This window comes from Zingiber officinale, chromosome 1A (assembly GCF_018446385.1).
Source record: "Zingiber officinale cultivar Zhangliang chromosome 1A, Zo_v1.1, whole genome shotgun sequence".
Taxonomy (NCBI): Eukaryota; Viridiplantae; Streptophyta; class Magnoliopsida; order Zingiberales; family Zingiberaceae; genus Zingiber; species Zingiber officinale.
The window spans coordinates 166,939,543-166,957,545 of NC_055987.1; the positions used below are offsets into that span (position 1 = coordinate 166,939,543).

An 18,003-nucleotide genomic window follows, 5' to 3' on the forward strand; every position below is an offset into this window, starting at 1 on the left:
CTGAATTCACTTCCCCCTCTTCCTCACCTTCTCTGTCATCATCAGGCACTTCAATCCAAAACAGGTGTTTACACTTGTGACCCGTGGAGTAGGATTCATCACAGTTAAAACAAAGGCCCTTGGCTCTCCGTTCTGCCATCTCAACGCGAGTTGGACGCTTGAAAAATGAAACAGGCGGAGTCTCCTTGCTGATGTCTGGGTCCTGGTCTTCGCCAAAGGAGGGCCTCCACTGTTGGTGTTAAGCTTGGTTATGGTCCCACCCCAATTCGTGCGCAACAGCCCCCCACCTTGATGGAACCACTGCTTCCGTTCTAGTGCCCTGGCCATATTCATTGCAATGCCTAGGTTTTCAGGCTTCTGCAATTCGATGTCGATACGGAGATCTTCGACTAGTCCTGCATGAATAAGTCAACTTGTTGTTGTGGTCGGAGGTCCGAGCGAGGTGAGATTGAAATTGGCGCTGGTAGTCTTCTAGCCTGTCTGCTTCAGATTTGCTAGCTCTCCCAAAGGGTTGTTGCTTAGGGACAGGCCAAAGCGGATATGACAGTGGTCTCTAAATTGCTTCCAAGTCATCTCTGGCTCTTCTTGCTCTACTTGATCAAACCAAAGTTGGGCTTCCCCTACCAAGTGGAAGGCAGCAAGGCCAACCTTGTTAGCCTCTGTGGTCCTTTGGTTGGTAAAGAATTTTTCGCACCTTTTAACCCAGCTCAACGGATCCCCTTCTTCAGAATAGGTGGGGAACTCCATCTTTGAGTATCGCGGAGCCATGGTGCCGCTGTTTGGCAGTTCAGGTCTGACCTCTGAGCCTCTAGAAGGGCCATACTCTGCGCTGGTAGGGTTGTCTGCAGTGTGCAAAGGTCGTCTCGTCTAGCATCTTGAACAGTACGAGAAATCTCGGCAATCTGCTCCTCTAGTCCTTGTTGGCGGAAAGTGATCTGCTCCATGAAAACTTGTTGTTGTGACATCAATCTTTTCATGAAGGCCTTGAGTTTGGATGTGATAGGATCCGTGTCACCCATGACCGGCTCTGATACCAAGTTGATATATTCCCGAGTATAGGATCGAGTCACAGGTCGAGATCCGGATCCGTACTTGGTCATGCAACACGTAAGGAGGGAAGGGAGGAGGAAAAAGACTCGTCCTAGACAAAGTCCAAATCACTCAAGGGGAAAGACTCGTCCTAGACAGAGTCCTAATTGCTCAATTTTTTTTTCTCCTTATTAATAATGACACTCCTTATATAAGGAGTCAAACATGACAAGATTAGGAAAGACCAACCATAAAGGAAAACAAGGAATCAAAAATAGAAAAACTAATTAGACCATTATTTGTTTTCTACTATAGCAGTAGTTAAATTAGGTCATTATTTATTTTCTACTAATTAGGCAATAGCTAATTTATTTCTAATAGCTAATTAGGTAGTAATTAATTTGCTTCCAACTATAGCGATGTTCAACAAAGGCGTCCACCTTGGCGTCCACATCACATTGTTGGAGTTGTTGGTTACTAGAGTTGTTAGTTATATGTATTATGGATTTATTCCCATGTTGGATGTTTTAGTTATAAGGACTTATGTTGAGTCCTATATTTATGATGCTATAATTCTCTTTAATGACAATATTACATTATTTCATCCAACTCATTTCTCAAACTGATATCAACCTAGCCAAGAGTTTAATATGATGAAGTGGGCATCCTCATAGTTCATGCCAATCAAGTTTAACTGTTTGGCTAGTTGGGCAAGCCAAACTAATTGGATCAACTAGGCGAGTAGGCGGGTCAAACTAGTTTGGTCGATTAGGTTGAGTAGGCCAGTCAAACAAGTCATGCCAAATGGGTTGTCGAAATCGGATCATCAGACCAATTGGGTTGTCCAGACAGGTTTAGCTGGATCAATTGAACCAAACTGATTGGGTCAGGTCAAGCAAATCGGGTCAAGTCAAGCTAGGCCAGATTGAGCAGATAGTAGGATGAACCCATTTACTTTATGCAGGAATATTCTCTTATTGCAAAAATTATTTCTTAAAAAACATTCCAACATGCGAAACAAACATCAAAAATTAAATAAAGCATCTACTCAATTATATGAACCAAACTAAGAAATAAATATTCCTATTCTATTCTTTATCAACTTATTCCATTCCATTCCTTATCAATTTAATTCCGTGAACCAAACGCACCATGAAAGTTGATGTAATTTAGTTGTGTAAATCAAAGGATAATGGTAGTTCATAGTTGCAAAAGAAAATTCCATCCTGTGGCTAAATGTCACTTGTGCTTGATGGTGTTTGCTTGAAATAATTGATGCAATATTTTCATGCAACAAACAACTTTTGAGTCTCAATTAATTAGAGTCAGTATATGAATTTTATGACAACATTGAATACTATAGTTAAGGTCATATTCATGAGTTTGTTAACTTAATTCCGTGTTGACTTTTTTCATCTGGACTTGGGACTGACTTGGTAGTGTTTGATACAAGGATATGATACATAAACAATTTTTTCTACTCGATCCATGGCAAATTATAATACAGAAAATAAATAATACCCATTGGTAAAATAAGTAAAGCATACCTCATTTACAGATAACAAGAAAAAAAACAGTGGGTCAATGAAGATTGCAACCAAGCAAGATATTACAAAGAACTGGTTCCACTGTTGAACAACTTTAGTATGAGGATTCATAATCGGGAAATATGAATTCAGCCGCGAAACCCATTTTTCAGCCCAGCTATGATTATCCCCATATAGAATGTCATGAAGCTGCATCACAAAAGAGAGGGGGGGGTGTAAAAAAGGTCCTTGAAAATGAATAAACATTACTGATCATTGCAGGTGAATTATATCTGGAACATTTAAACATTTTGTTAAGTGATTTCACATATGTCTAATACATTCATATTTATGAAACAAAATTAGTAAAATCACCGAGAATTGACAAACAACAAATTTTGCTACAAAAGCCACTCACCATGGAAACAAAAAAGTTCTGATGCATATATTGAAAATTTTATTAAGAAAAAATAAGTCTCATATGGTGCTTAAAGTTGTTGCCGTATAACGTTGTGGTCACAGGTTTGAGTCGCATAACAACCTCTTGCAATGCAAGATAAGACTGCGTACAATAGACTCAATGTGGTCTAACCCTTCCCCGGGGCCCCGAATTGGCGGGAGTTTAGTGTGTTGGATCGCCTTCTTTTCATTAAGACAAAATGAGATGCTACAATGCATCAAGCTTCATATATGTATAACTTGTCTATTATGTCTTTCTCCTTATGTGAATATCCTCCAAATATGGAAAATACTTATCTGCTGATAAAGAGATTTTAGTGACTAGAGAGATTGACTTCAAGACAATCTTCAAAAGACAAGCAACACTTGAAGCACAAATGTGTAGGGAAGGCTAAGGTCGTTGAAACCGCAGCCATGATTTTCTACAGTGTTCTGATTGAAACAACCTCTTTTTAATCTTATTATGGTCAAGTTGAAAAGCGGTTTTGTAATAAGATGTAATACCTCCTGTCTTTTGGGGCAAAAGCACAAAAGATGTTTGTATTATAGATAATTTTCTCTTTTGAAACTGAGAAGGAAATAAGTTTAACAGGTTGCACATATACAGGAATATGGTATCATTGCAACTGAAGGAATTCCAATTTTAGAAACCACCATACACCAATCACTAGAGCCGTCAATTTGGGTTGGGCTCATCAGGTTGGCCCGCCTTGCCAAACAATTTAAGAAGATTAGATTGAAATTTTATCAACCCAAGCCCACCATGGGCCAACCTGCACCAGCGCGGGTCAGCCCACGACGGGCTTGGGTTGGCCCGCGGTTGAAAAACACATGTAACTAAGTTTTATATCAATTTATTATCTTTCTTTATTATAATTGTGAAATAAAAATAGTATTTTTCATCAAATATATGTACTTATTTGTGTCCATTTATATTTAAAATATCTATTTCTGGATACATTTGATTGATGAAATCTTTCCGAACTAAAATGATGAAGCTTGGATTGGGTTGGTTGGGGATTTCCCAACCCGCCAAGCTAGTCGGTCCGCCCCGCCACAAGCCCACCTGCTCCGCTATGGCTACCAATCACTATGTATAGTGGCATCCATTAGATGAATGTCTCCTGGCTTTAAGCATCCAAATTGTCTTACAAAAATTCCTATTTTTGCGCATCAAATATCAGAAGGGCGTCCCGTACCATCATATGGTCTTGTGGTTCAGATTCAATTTCAATCCAATCTCAAATCTAGGCTAACTCTAGTCAGAAACTCTTATATGGAATGCACACCATTATATTTTATTTAGTTGGAATGCAAGATCTACATTAACATTGGTTATCACTCAGCTTACATCTCAAATCATCACATCATAAAGAAAATGGTTAGAGTCTAATTTTGCTCCTTGACTAGTTAAGCTTTAATTATTCCCTCATCAGCCGTAATTGATGTCATCAGGTCTTAGTTAGTCTCAACTCTCAACTATTTGAGGTCACCTTATTATGACATTTTATCTATAACAATATCTTACTTTTACATGCAAGAGATTGAAGCTTGGACACCTGGGCGTCAAGTCAAGTGTTTCCTTTTATTATATGCTAGCCGGGATAATCATCATCCAAACAGGTACTGCACTAGACTGATCCAAACTGCTTGGGTCAGGTTGACAAACTTTGACTAGGCACAGGGCTAGTTGATGAATAAGTTCAAAAGTTAGATTGGCAAAGACCAAGGATAATGCATTAATCCTCAAGGGCCTCAATCCAAAACCACACTGCTACACAATTGTCTCATCCCACCCAGAAAATGTAATTCTAACTGTTTCTTATAAGTTTTTATTTTTATTATAGAAACAAAGAAAGCAATTATAAACTAGCATATCAAATTGAAAAGGAGAAAAGTGGTGATGTTGGCATTTATGCGGTTTGGGGATAGTAGATGATCATGTCCGAAAGTCGAGGAGGTGGATGCTGGGGACGTTGTGCTCCTGCTGACCTCCGAGTGACTTTGCTCCTGCCTGCAACACAAGCAGCGTCAGTGCCGAGCCAGGGAATGGGTCCCCGGCGATGGCCCTCCGACGCTCAAGTCTGGGACAAAGACTTTCAACCGAGCGGCCATTTCGTTCGGCTGAGCAACAGACACAATAGGATATCCTTTGACATTCTTTTGGGAGTTAGTGCCGCCGACGGGCGACATGGTCAGACAGAAGATCGTACGGCGGAAGCTTCCACTGTATTGTGTCAGAAACACTTTACTGACATGTCTCTTCAGGGAAAGTTTGGGATTGCGTGCTCTCTTTAAAAAGCACACACACGCTACAGGAGCCCTATATAAAGGGGGGTCCAGGTATCGACGGAGGTATGCTTTTTTTTGCGATCTCTACAGTTGCGCTACAGTTACCTTTGCTTCTTGCTTCGTCGGAGACTGACTTGAGCATCAGAGGGCCATCGTCGGGGACCCATTCCCTGGCTCGACACTGATGCTGCTTGCGTTGCATGCATGAGCAAAGTCCCTCGGAGGTCAGCAGGAGCGCCACGTCCCCAAGATCCACCTCCTCGACTTTCGGACAGGATCAGTAGAATTCATTCTTGACCAAAGTAGTGATAATACAGAAGTTCAAGTTGTAGGAATGATTTAAGTAAATCCACTCTGTTGTGTGCTCACATTCATTTACATCCAACAATCTAGAGTAGACTCATCTGAAGTAGTTTTTATTTGAACAAGTTGAAGGTGCTACACTACTGCTGATGTTATTTGGATACCAAACAAATAAATGGCGAGTCCTTATCATAAGCCACAAGTTATTGCTACGTAAAAACTTTAATTCTAGATTAAATGAAGGTTACACATCAAAAAGTATTTATTGGTCAATTTAGAGAAGAAACATGTGAGATCAAGCTTATAGTTTTGATCTTGATGATACCTTGTCATGCATCAATTTCCAAATGCATCTCGTCTACAATAATGTTCATTAGCTCACTTAAATACTAAGTCAAAGAGTAGACAAGTAGCTGATTTTAAAGATCATAGTGACTATATTAAACTCAGCAACCATAAATAACCACAAGAGAAAAACAGCAATTGAACAAAGGGTGGAGTGAACCTTTTTATCCGTAGATATAGAGCTTCTTGGAAATGCCTTTTTGGTTTTATAAGCTGCAGGGCACTCAGTACAATCAGGATTATTGCACAGTCCCAAAGGCCCAGACATCAGCAAATGTTCATTTCTCATGACATCACCACCATAAGACGAATCATCGACGCCAAATTCTTCAGGTGTAACAGCATTTGATCTACTTTGCATTCTGGTAACTCCATGCCTCCTATTCCTACTCAAAGGGCCACTTACAGTACTAATCTCAGGAGCCCTCTGGATACGAAGAGGACCAGTGTGAGATATAAAGGTATTTTCAATGGCAAAGGAGGGTGGCATAGACATCGATGCACTCCTGGCTGTAAATCTTGGCAATTCAATGCTTCCCAACAGCATGGGGACATGATCATCTTCACGATTAGTCATTTCTCAAGATCCAAGCCTGAAAAAAGATTGTTTTGAGTGAAATCATTTAGTGAAAATTTTCTTTAAATGTTAATAAGAGGAATTTCCCCTCCTTTCAAGATTATTAATCTTCTTACATCGTAGCATTCTCCAACCCACTTTGACCAGATTTTATCATAATGGTTAACTATGTTGACAAGAAACTACTGGTAAAGAAAGTCATGGTTCTCATTTAAAATTATAGCAAGCACCATCACCAAGAAACTAAAGAAGAGTACAAAGAGTATAAATTTAGCATCCAGATTTAGAGTTTGTCCAAGATTTTAGTGTCCAAGAGAACTCTTGACTTAATACCAATGTTAGGTCTTCAATATCATTTGAATCAGCCTATGCAGTTGTTTAAATTCATTATAAAAAAACCTATTTCATGCCTGCCTAATCAATGAAAAGAAGGAACATTCACAAAATTTAACAAAATATATATATTATCTACTAATTATTTCATTTTTTTCATGGAATTAAAATAATCTATATAGTAGGATCAAACGAAAATTCTAAGTTACTTGTTAGCTTCTGAAATATATAATCATTCTATACTCCAATAACATTTCAAGGAATACTGCCCAAATATGACAGATGATATGAAGATGATTATCCAGATGATTCAAATGCTTCATCTCATTCATTTGATACAGTTTTTTGAGGAGCTGTGGAGATTTATGCTCTAACATGTTGCAGGAATGTCTCTACCCCTAGGTCCTATCACGCAGCTTTCCACAAAGAAAACAAATGTTCAATTACTTACAGCAGTTAGGAAGAATAATTAGTCAATTACGAATAAACTTGAAACCATGTTAAGGGATGATTATGCTATTTATTTAAGTGAAGTTTAAACATTTACAAATGCCAGAGAAACACCAATTATAACCTAACTGATATGAAAAGACAATATCAAGCAAAGTGAAATCAGATTTACAGGTATTGGCACTTCCAATTTCATTGTAAGAGTTACCTAAAACTATAAGTTGTTGGATCCCATTCAACCTAAAACTATTGGCTGTGTAATGTCTTCTCAGTTGTCTAGTGATATACTAATATAGACATTATCTCCAAGTAGGAGACCCAGATTCAACATCCAAGTATGTAGGCGTGCAATGCAAACTAATCATAGATATTTAAGTAGTTATAATACTATAAAAGTACATGAAAATTAAATCTAAATTTTCCTGCAAATCATTTATCTTACCACTGATCCATAGGGTTTTTGTTGTACTGCCACTCCTATACTATTTGAAGACAAACTTAAAAGGAAAATGGAAAAATAGGCAGAATGATTCATGTTGAAAACATACAGTTTGAAGGCTTAGCTACACGTCCTGAATAAATAAATGAAGAAAAAACGAATACAATGAGCCAGTTAACTCAGCTTGAGATTGTTGATCAGTATTTAGCAAGTTTATACCAAGTTGTTGTAGGAAATGGGAGCGTGGGAACATGCCATGGGAACGTGGGAACATGCTCACGTTCCCCACTACTCTTAATGGAAAAGTCCATTATACCCTTGGGTTATTTCCCTTTATAAGGAGTGCGTCCAGGATCATTCGTGAAAAGGGGAGAGAGGAAGAGTTTTTCACACGACGGTGAAAAGGAGAGAGGGAAGAACATCTGAGGCGGTGGGATTTGGTTCGTGGAATTGCGAAGAGCTTTCCAATCCTGTGATCGTTCTTCCGATAGCGACTCTTGCCGTTGCCGATTGCAGATCTGCGGGAGATCGCTGTAAGCATTTACTGTTTTAATTCGTTTTATTCATGCATTTAGAATATCAATAATGGTATCAGAGCGGTGTTAGTTTTAAATGTATGATAAATCCCTAAATCTTTACCTCTGCGTTGAATCCATTTTATGGCTTGGTTCTGTTCGTTCTGTTTGCTGGGCGAAATCACGACTGAGTCGTGATCAGCGACTATTACCAGGCCCTGAACGGAGTTTGTCTCCGCCTAGTTTTGTCGTAGCCGAGCAAGATTGTGTCCATGTTGCAATCTGCCACAGTCACCTACGCCGTAGGCCTCGAGGGACACTCACGGAGTTTGTCTCCAATTTTGGTCGGTGGTTGTGCTCATGGCAGCCTCTCGCCGAGGCCTTGCGTCATTAGAGGATGCTAGTGGCAATGATCCATGGGCGGCGGCGTGCTCGAGGTTACCTCTTGCAATTTCTGCACAACGTTCGTCGCTGTGAGGCTGGGTGCAACGAGTGAGGCGGTGTGCGACGTGAAGATCGTGGCAAGAAAAGGGACGGTGGCGGAAAACGTGGAATAAAAAAAAATGGAAAACGTGGTTAGGCTTTTACAGAAGTTTTTTTTAAGCATTAAGTTACATTGATTTATTTAATCAAACCATAATTGTTTTTCATGCATATATTTTTTTTTTTGCTTACGTGTTTAAAAAAAAATTATACATATAATTATATATATATATATATATATATATATATATATATATATATATATATATATATATATATATAAATTATGCATGTTGGAATTAATTAAAATTAGGATTATTGGTCCAATTTAAATTAATTATGTTGGTTTAACCAAATTAGTTTAGTCCAATTAAACTATTAGTTGGTTTAATTAAACTAGGTTGATTCAAACCGGAATCAATTTGGGTTGATTAATTGGGACCAAATATGATCAAATGATCAGATTTGTTCTATTGGGTCGGATTTGATCAAATGATTAGATTTGTTCTAATTGGTCAGAGTTAAACCAATGAGCATTAGTTTGATCAAATGAACCTGAGTTTGATCGATAAATCTGAAATTGGCTGATATGGACTTAGATCAAACAGTAACAAAACATAGGTACAAAGATCCCTATCCAATTAGATCAGTTCTAATCGTGGATAATGGACCAAGCTTAGGATCTGTATTCCTAATCAACCGATCCAATGGGTCAGTCGACTTAAACTCCTGAAAATCGAGAAGATTTATTTTTCTTGATTTATTATGTTGGTACTATGTCTATATAAATTGAATTAAGCCGGTTTTGTACTGACTTATTTAATTTCAATTTTTCAGATGGTACGGACGATTACCACATTGACTCGTCGCAAAGTGCGACGAAATCAGCTCAGGGAGAAAATTCAGGAGATAGAGTATAACTCTACTTATGGAGTCGACGGATACATTAGACGGCTTGATGATCTATTTTGGAAACTTGAGCGAGAAGAGTTCCTAATCCTGGATAGTTATAGAATATGGGCTTTGATGCGTTCATTGCCCGAAAATCCTAGGATGATAGCAGACTATATTTGGGGGTGTCATCAAGGACGCATCACATATTCAATATTATGTGAGGAACTGCTTCACCATATGACTGAAGAGGATCCTGAAGAGTTCGAAGAGGACCCGGAAATGATCGAAGATGATCCAATTGAGGATCCTATAGAGAATCCTGAAGCTGTCCTGCCTGAGATTACCCCAAATGAGTCCAGGCTTAAAGGGATAATGTTGGCCACTGCACTAGTGTCTGCCCTAGTGGGAGTGGTAGTAGCCTATCTAGTTTACTAGAGTTCTGTTATTGTTATTTTTATTATGTATAAATCATATTAGTCCATTTCGTTTATGTCAGTTAGTTATATGTTAACAATATGCAGCATAATTTTATGTTAATGATACATTCATTTATTTATGTTGTTTACTCGACATGATGCATGATTAGTCCATTTTTATTAAATGATCAGTTCATTTAATTAAAGTAATCATGATTTATTAAATGATCAATTCATTTAATTAAAGAAATCATGATATTATAAATGATTAGTTCATTTGTTGGGATGTGTGTAATAGAATTGATCAATATTGATTTGATTGGTCATACAAATGATGAGTGAAAACATTGTTGTCACTTGATTTTGTAAACCAACTCAAATTAATATTGAGTCAATCATAAATTGCATGCATATGAATTCAACTGAATACTAAATAATGTGTTTATTTATGATAGATTATGGCAACCAAAAATATTATAGATGAACTCAATAAGGGTGAAAATCATAATGGGGATAACTATAAGATCTGGCACCTCATGATACAATATGTACTTGAGGAACAAAAAGTTCTAGAGACTGTAAATCAGGTTATGATAGAACCTGTAGATGGTCCCACTGCACAACACAGACGAGATCTTGATACCTATAAGGCATGGAAAAAAAGAACTCCACTGCAAAAGACATATTGATTAGTTCAATGGTAGACGACCTAGCTTTTGAGTATGAGTCGTATCTTTTGGCTCATGCAGTTTGGGTAGCCCTTAAAGAAAATACAATGGAGTAAGTCTGAGCAAGCTTTGACAGCTACAAGAAGCGTTCGAATGTATCAATGGTTCAACATCTCATGGAGATGTTGAACATGATTCCAAATTCTTGGGAGACCATAAAGCAGACCCTAATTCACAGTGAGAGCATCAAGACTTTCACTGACGTCTCATGCCATGTAGAATTGAAGGCGGAGAGAGTTAAATCCGCAAGGATTTGTGGACAAGCCTATATGGCTATAGGTTCTGCTGGATCATCTGGATCCATGAAAAAGAAGTGGTTCAAGAAAGGAAAGGGAAAGAAGAGAGAAGTTGCTGTGAGACAGGGCCCAATCAAGAAGATAGTAAAGAACATTGAAAAGAAACCTAAAAACAAGTTGACTTGTTTTAACTGTGGCAAGAAGGGTCACTTCGCTCGAGAGTGCACTGAGCCGAAAAAGGTAAATCCAAGTGTGTCTTCTTTTCCTGAGTATTTTGTTGTTATTTCAGTGTTGTTAGCTAATTCTTATCCTTTGTGGATTATAGATTCGGGAGCAACCAATCATGTAGCTCGAGAACGAGTTACATTTGTTGAGTACCATCAGGTACCAGCTGGCAACAAGTGGATCTATGTGGGAAATAATGCAAGAGTTAAAGTCAAAGGAGTCAGCACCTGCAAACTCAACCTCCGTGGTGGTAGAGTTTTATTTCTACATGATGTCCTGTATGCTCCTGAAATTCGACGGAGTCTTGTTTCCGTTACATGTCTTCTTGATTTAGGGTATTGTATTAATTTTTACAGTCAGTGTGTTGAATTTAAGATTGACTCAGTGTCAATCGGACATGGTTTTTTAACAAATGGTTTTATGATTCTTGATGTAGAACCATATGTCAATTATGCTATTGATGGTTGTTTTTCAAATATTGCTCCAACTAGTGATGCAGATATAACTGATAAGGTTTGGCATGCTAGATTAGGACATATAGGACAAGAACGTATAAATTGGTTGGCTAGAGTGGGTCTATTGGGCACTCGGGCTAAGATTCAATTGTCTATATGTGAGCATTGTCTTGCTGAAAAAGCAACTAGGAAACCATTTTGGTAAGGCTATTAGATCTGAATCAACATTGCAGTTAATTCATTCGGATATTTGTGGTCAAATAAAGGTGACGGCTAGACATGGAGCTTCCTATTTCATTACATTTATTGATGATTTCTCTCGGTTCGGTCATGTGTATTTGATTTCTCACAAATCTGAAGCATTGGAATGCTTCATTCGTTATATGAACGAAGTTGAGAATCAAACGGAACGTAAAGTTAAGACTTTACGCACTGACTGTGGAGGGGAATATTTGTCTAATATGTTCAAGACAATATGTAATGATAGAGGGTTTATAAGATAGCTAACAATTACTGGAACTCCATAACAAAATGGAGTAGCTGAAAGAAGAAATAGGACTCTTCTTGAAATAGTTAGGTCTATGATAGCGCAGGCTAATTTGTCAATCTCCTATTGGGGAAATACATTACTAACTACAGCCTATATACTTAACAAAGTGTCTTCAAACTCAGTTCCATCTACCCCATATGAACGTTAGATTGGCAAAAAACCAGATTGAGTAATCTGAGACACTGGGGTCAGCTGCTTATGTTCATGATAGTTCTCATAAGTATGGAAAATTGGGACGTAGGGATAAGAAATGTATCTTTATAAGATATCATGAGACATCTAAAAGTTATGTTTTCATAGGTGAGCAACTAGATGGGACCATCTCCGAAATATACTCGAGAGATGCAATTTTTCTCGAAACAGAATTCCCAATCAGAGGTGATGTTGATAAAAATGTTCCTCTATTTGAGGAGGATGAGATATTATCAACAAGAGAGGTGTCAAAAGGATACTTGAGTCTAGTCAACCGAGTGGGAGTGATATGCCGAGTCATGAGTTGACTTTTCAACAGCCCAACTTACGAAGAAATGTTCGTAAGATCAAACCTAAGAGGAGGTTTGATATTGAGAATGAGGCATTGATTACACTTTCAATTGACGACGACGAACCTCAATCCATTGAGGAAGCATTGGGATGTAGAGTTGGAAAAAAATGTAAAGCTGCAATGGTTGAAGAGATGGAGTCCATGATTCAGAATCATGTTTCGGACTTAGTCGATCTTTCTCCGAGTCAAAGGGCTATTGGGAAATAAGTGGATTTTCAAAATAAAGAGGAAAGCTGATGGATCGATTAACAGATACAAAGCTCGCTTAGTTACAAAAGGATATACCCAAATGGAGGGTATTAACTTTGAAGAGACATTTTCTCCCGTAGTGAAATTTGTGTCAATACGAGTTATTTTAGCCTTTGTGGCACATTATGACTTGGAATTACATCAAATAGATGTAAAAACCGCTTTCCTGTGATCTTGACGAAGGAATATATATGGTTCAGCCAGAAGGTTTCATTGCTGAAGGCCAAGAGCAGAAAGTATGTAGACTTAGAAAATATATATATGAAGCGTCAAGACAATGGAACATAAGATTTAACGAAGTCATTTTATCTTATGGTTTCGAGATGATCAATGAGGATCATTGTGTTTTCCTGAAAAGGAAAAAAGGAAAAAAGGAAAGTATGTCATTTTATCATTATATATTGATGATATGTTGATAGCTAGAAATGACATAGGATATGTGAATGAAGTCAAGAAGTGACTGTCATCACAATTTGATACAACGGATATGGGAGAAACTGAATACATCTTAGGAGTGAAGATCATAAGAAATCGTCCTAAAAGACTTTTGGGTCTGTCACAAGAGTCTTATATAAATAAGATGTTACATCATTTCAACATATCCAATTGCAACATAGAACATACACCTATTGTAAAAGGTACTGTTTTGAGCAGGAGTATGTGTCCTAAAACTCCAGAGGAAATAGCTGAGATGAATAAAAACCATATGCCAGTGCTATTGGTAGTTTGATGTACGTTATGTTGTGTACACGTCCCGACATTAGCTATGTTATGGGCTTGGTCAGTCACTTCCAGTCAAACCCAGGACCGATACACTGGAAGGCGGTGAAAAAGATATTCAGATATCTGAAGGCAACAACAGATTATTGTCTCTGTTTTCAAGAATCAGATATGAGTCTGAAAGGTTATTCAGATGTAGATTGGGCTAGAGACCTAGATGATAGAAAATCCTCATCAGGCTATGCATTCTTGTTGAATGGTGGCGTCATCTCTTGGAACAGTAAGAAACAAGCTTGTGTAGCTTTGTCAACTATGGAAGCTGAATATGTGGCATGTTCAGTGGCTGTGCAAGAAGTAGTCTGGTTGAGAAGGTTCCTGAAGCATTTGAAAATTGTTGAGGATAGTGGGAGTCCAGTAACTGCATAATGTGATAGTCAAGCTGCAATAGCTTGTTCCAAGGATCCCAAATATCACAGCAAAGACAAGAATATAGAAATTAAATATAATTTTGTGAGGGATATTGTGACTAAAATAAAAGTAATTCTTGAGTATGTCCATACACATATTATGCTTGCAGATCCTTTTACTAAGTAACTAAAGAGTCATTTAAAGAACATGTAAAGTCTTTGGGACTTCGTAGAATGTAACAACATAGAAATAACAATCATAATTTATTCAGTGTATATGTTGTATTTGTTACATTCATATAAGATCTCGGTGAACATGTTGGCAGGTTGAGATTGGTCCACTCACATGGACAATCATCTCTGTTTGTTAAGTACAAATAAAAGTAAGACTGTTACTTATGGAATAACTTATGTAGCTGAAATTAGAGACAAATCCATAAGTTGAGGTCGCCTTAATAATTGTGTCAAGATGAGATCATTTAGATGTTAATAATGATCGAAGTAAATGAACCCACCATTTACTGAACCTGTTGAAAGTCAGATTAGAATTCATATGTTGAATTCAGGGTTTAACATTAGGTATGTCTAGAGTAAAATCTATATGATGTTAAATTTGAAGACAACATGCGCTCTTTTTAGTAAGAAGAATAACATTGTAACATGTTATTCATACCACATGTGCTATTGCGACAATAAAGGTAGTAGGAGAATGGATCCCTATTTCTCTACTATGTGAAATCTTTGAGATTATATGTTAATAGGGATGTAAACGAGCCGAAGCGAGCCGAACAGTATTAGGCTCGAGCTCGGCTCGTTTAAGTTATATTCGGGCTCGAGCTCGAATCGAACTTTTATCACAAGACTTGAGCTCGACTCGTTTTGTAATTATCAAGCTCGCGAACAGTTCGAGCTCGGCTCGTTATTAGCTCGATTATCAAAGTTAACGAGCCTAACTCGTTCAGCGAGCTCGGGCTCGTTTTAGAGCTCGTTTTTGGCTCGTTTTAGAACTCCTTTTTTTGGCTCATTTCAAAGCTCATTTTAAGGCTCGTTTTAGAGCTCGTTTTTTTGGTTCGTTTTAGAGTTCATTTTTTTGGCTCGGTTTAAGACTCGTTTTAAGGCTCGTTTTTTTGCCTCGTGAGCCTATAAACGAATATGTTCGCGAGCTCACGAACCGAATATCCTTAAGCTCGAGCTCGGCTCGATAAAACTATCGAGCTTGAAATCGAGCTCGAGCTCGGCTCGATAAGATAAACGAACGAACTCGAACGAACCTTTTACCGAATCGAGCTCCGAATAGCTCGCGAACCGTTTGGTTCATTTACATCCCTATATGTTAATCTCAGTTATTTTACCTTAGTGACTATTTAGCTATTTACTTGAAGTTTTAATCAGTGTCTGCTACTTTAGCATGTATCCTATAGCTATGTATGATTCGGTCTATGGAACATAATTAGAAAAGCGACTAATTAGTATGAATAGATTCTAACTAAAAATGAAGATTAAATATATTTATATCATTAGATGTTATTCACTGGTCGATCCATTTCTGTTATGTATAAAAATGAATATTGGATATGGAACATGCTCTTGACATAATGGTCATTATAAGGGATTAGAGATGTTCATATTGACGTAAATGAAAATTATTTAATCTGGGTAAATAGCAAGACATGAATATCTCCAAGATAATGGTTGTGTGCCACTTGGAGATTGGATGAATCCTGGATAAAGGCTATGTGCCACCAGGAAAGAAGCTATGTGTTATACAGAGAGTGTCTCTAATTTATTTGAGCGACTAAGTGAAGTGTAACAACTTTGTTAGCATTGATCGCTCAGAGAGCGACTATATAAGGTGTAACAATCTTCTTATTAACTATCGCTCAGTGTGCTTACTGTCGCACGAATCATTTTCTCTAAGTATGAATTGGATGCTCTAATATAGTCTTTGTGACCAAACTCTCAAATAGTCTATGTGACTTATTAGGTCTTTGTGGTCAAACTCTCAAATAGTCTATGTGACTTATTAGGTCTTTGTAACTAACTAGTCTTTGTGACTTACCTGAATGAACTAGTCTTAGTGACTTACCTTAGACGAGTGGGAGATGTAAGAAATGGGAACGTGGGAACATGCACATGTTCCCCACTACTCTTAATGGAAAAGTCCATTATACTCCTGGGTTATTTCCCTTTATAAGGGGTGCGTCCAAGGATCATTCGTGAAAAGGGGAGAGAGGAAGAGTTTTTCACACGACGGTCAAAAGGAGAGAGGGAAGAACATTTGAGACAGTGGGATTTGGTTCATGAAATTGCGAAGAGCTTTCCGATCTTGTGATCGTTCTTCTGACAACGAGTTTTGCCGTTGCCGATTGCAGATCTGCGGGAGATCGTGGTAAGCATTTACCATTTTAATTCGTTTTATTCATGCATTTAGAATATCAACCGTTGTTTCCAATATGAATGAGCACCACCGAAATTTAGTGATGATTCTATCAACTAAAGCACAATAAACATGACAAAATAAAAAAATATAAAATATTTTTTAAATTTTTGTTCGGAATCCCCAAATCACCTTGCTCGCTGAACCAATTAAAATCCACAGAAAGGGCCCTCGTCCGATTCACCCATAACACATCTTAAACACGCTAGCAGCCCTAAAAATCCATTCTTTCTACCAAAAGTCATCTTCTCGAACCCAACAAGTAACAGAAAACGCAAGAAAACACACACACACACCCCCAAAAAAACGAAGAGGCTAAATCCGCCGTTTCCTATAAACCAACCTTCGGCCGCGAGCAGCAAAGAAGGAAGCGGGAACTCCGTCCCCCGACCAGTTCGGGTTCAATGCGATAGACAAGGGAAGGCGTGCTGAGGATCGGTAGGCGCGATCAGCTCACCGTGGGCGGGTAGACAAAGGCGTTGAGTAGGAACTTCATAACGAAGCTTCTTGACCAAAAGAAATTGAAGGCTGACTTGGAGTCATTGCAAAAAAACAAATAATAATAATAATAATAATAATAATAAACAAACAAATAAAGCCGTCACGCCCGACAAGGCGACAACCATGGTAAAATTTACAACCACGGTAAAATTTTGTAGGGAGAACCCTCGATGATATTTTCGCATCCATTGAGGATTGATTTTAAAATTTACTATAATTTATTATAATAAGCATCGCTAGTAATTGTGACAAGGACGACTTGGAGTCATTTATCTTGGTGTACTCGTTATCACCTACTGTTCAGCGATTAATTTTAATGGTTATAAAGTTTATTTCAACCGCTTTAAGAATATTAAAATAGAAAAACAATAAAGGATAAAAAGTGCAACCCCTTAAAAAAACAATAAGCCAACACAAAACATATTTCTTAGGTTAAAAATATTATTATTTCGATATTATTATAGTAGCTATGATATAATTTTTTAAATAATTTATATATCTAAATTTTGCACAAGTAATTCTAAAATTAGACAGTCCTCTTTTAGTTCGCGCATATCTTATGCACAACTACTAGGATATAATTAATATAATATATAACATCCTATAGTTGTTATAACAATTTTAATTGCTAGGGCACTCTTAATTATTTGAATTGATTTTAATTTAAAATAATAATTTTTTATAAAAATAATAATAACAATTCTCTTTTAATTTTTATCTAAAAATGAATAATAATTATACTTGTTTTCATAAAAAGTAAATGAAAATAAAGGCTCCGCTGAATTTTAGAGGGTGATAAAATGAAATCTTTGTAAAAAATCTATTTATCAAGTTCATTTTAAAAAATCAGTCAAATTATAAGATTTTAGGTACGCTCAGCTAATTTTTTT

At 37.4% G+C, this 18,003-nt stretch overlaps 1 protein-coding gene across 1 annotated transcript in view; it reads right to left on the reverse strand.

Moving 5' to 3' along the window:
* The window catches only part of LOC122006357 (probable cyclic nucleotide-gated ion channel 20, chloroplastic), a 44,607-nt gene extending 27,473 nt beyond the window's left edge, over nt 1-17,134 (reverse strand). Inside the window, exons 1-3 of the mRNA XM_042561832.1 lie at nt 16,956-17,134; nt 6,115-6,547; nt 2,577-2,765 (exon numbers count right to left, since the gene is read on the reverse strand). Coding sequence (XP_042417766.1) covers nt 2,577-2,765; nt 6,115-6,531 — 606 coding nt within the window. The 5' untranslated portion in view covers nt 6,532-6,547; nt 16,956-17,134. The remainder of the gene's footprint in view (nt 1-2,576; nt 2,766-6,114; nt 6,548-16,955) is intronic.
* Nucleotides 17,135-18,003: the final 869 nt, after the last annotated feature.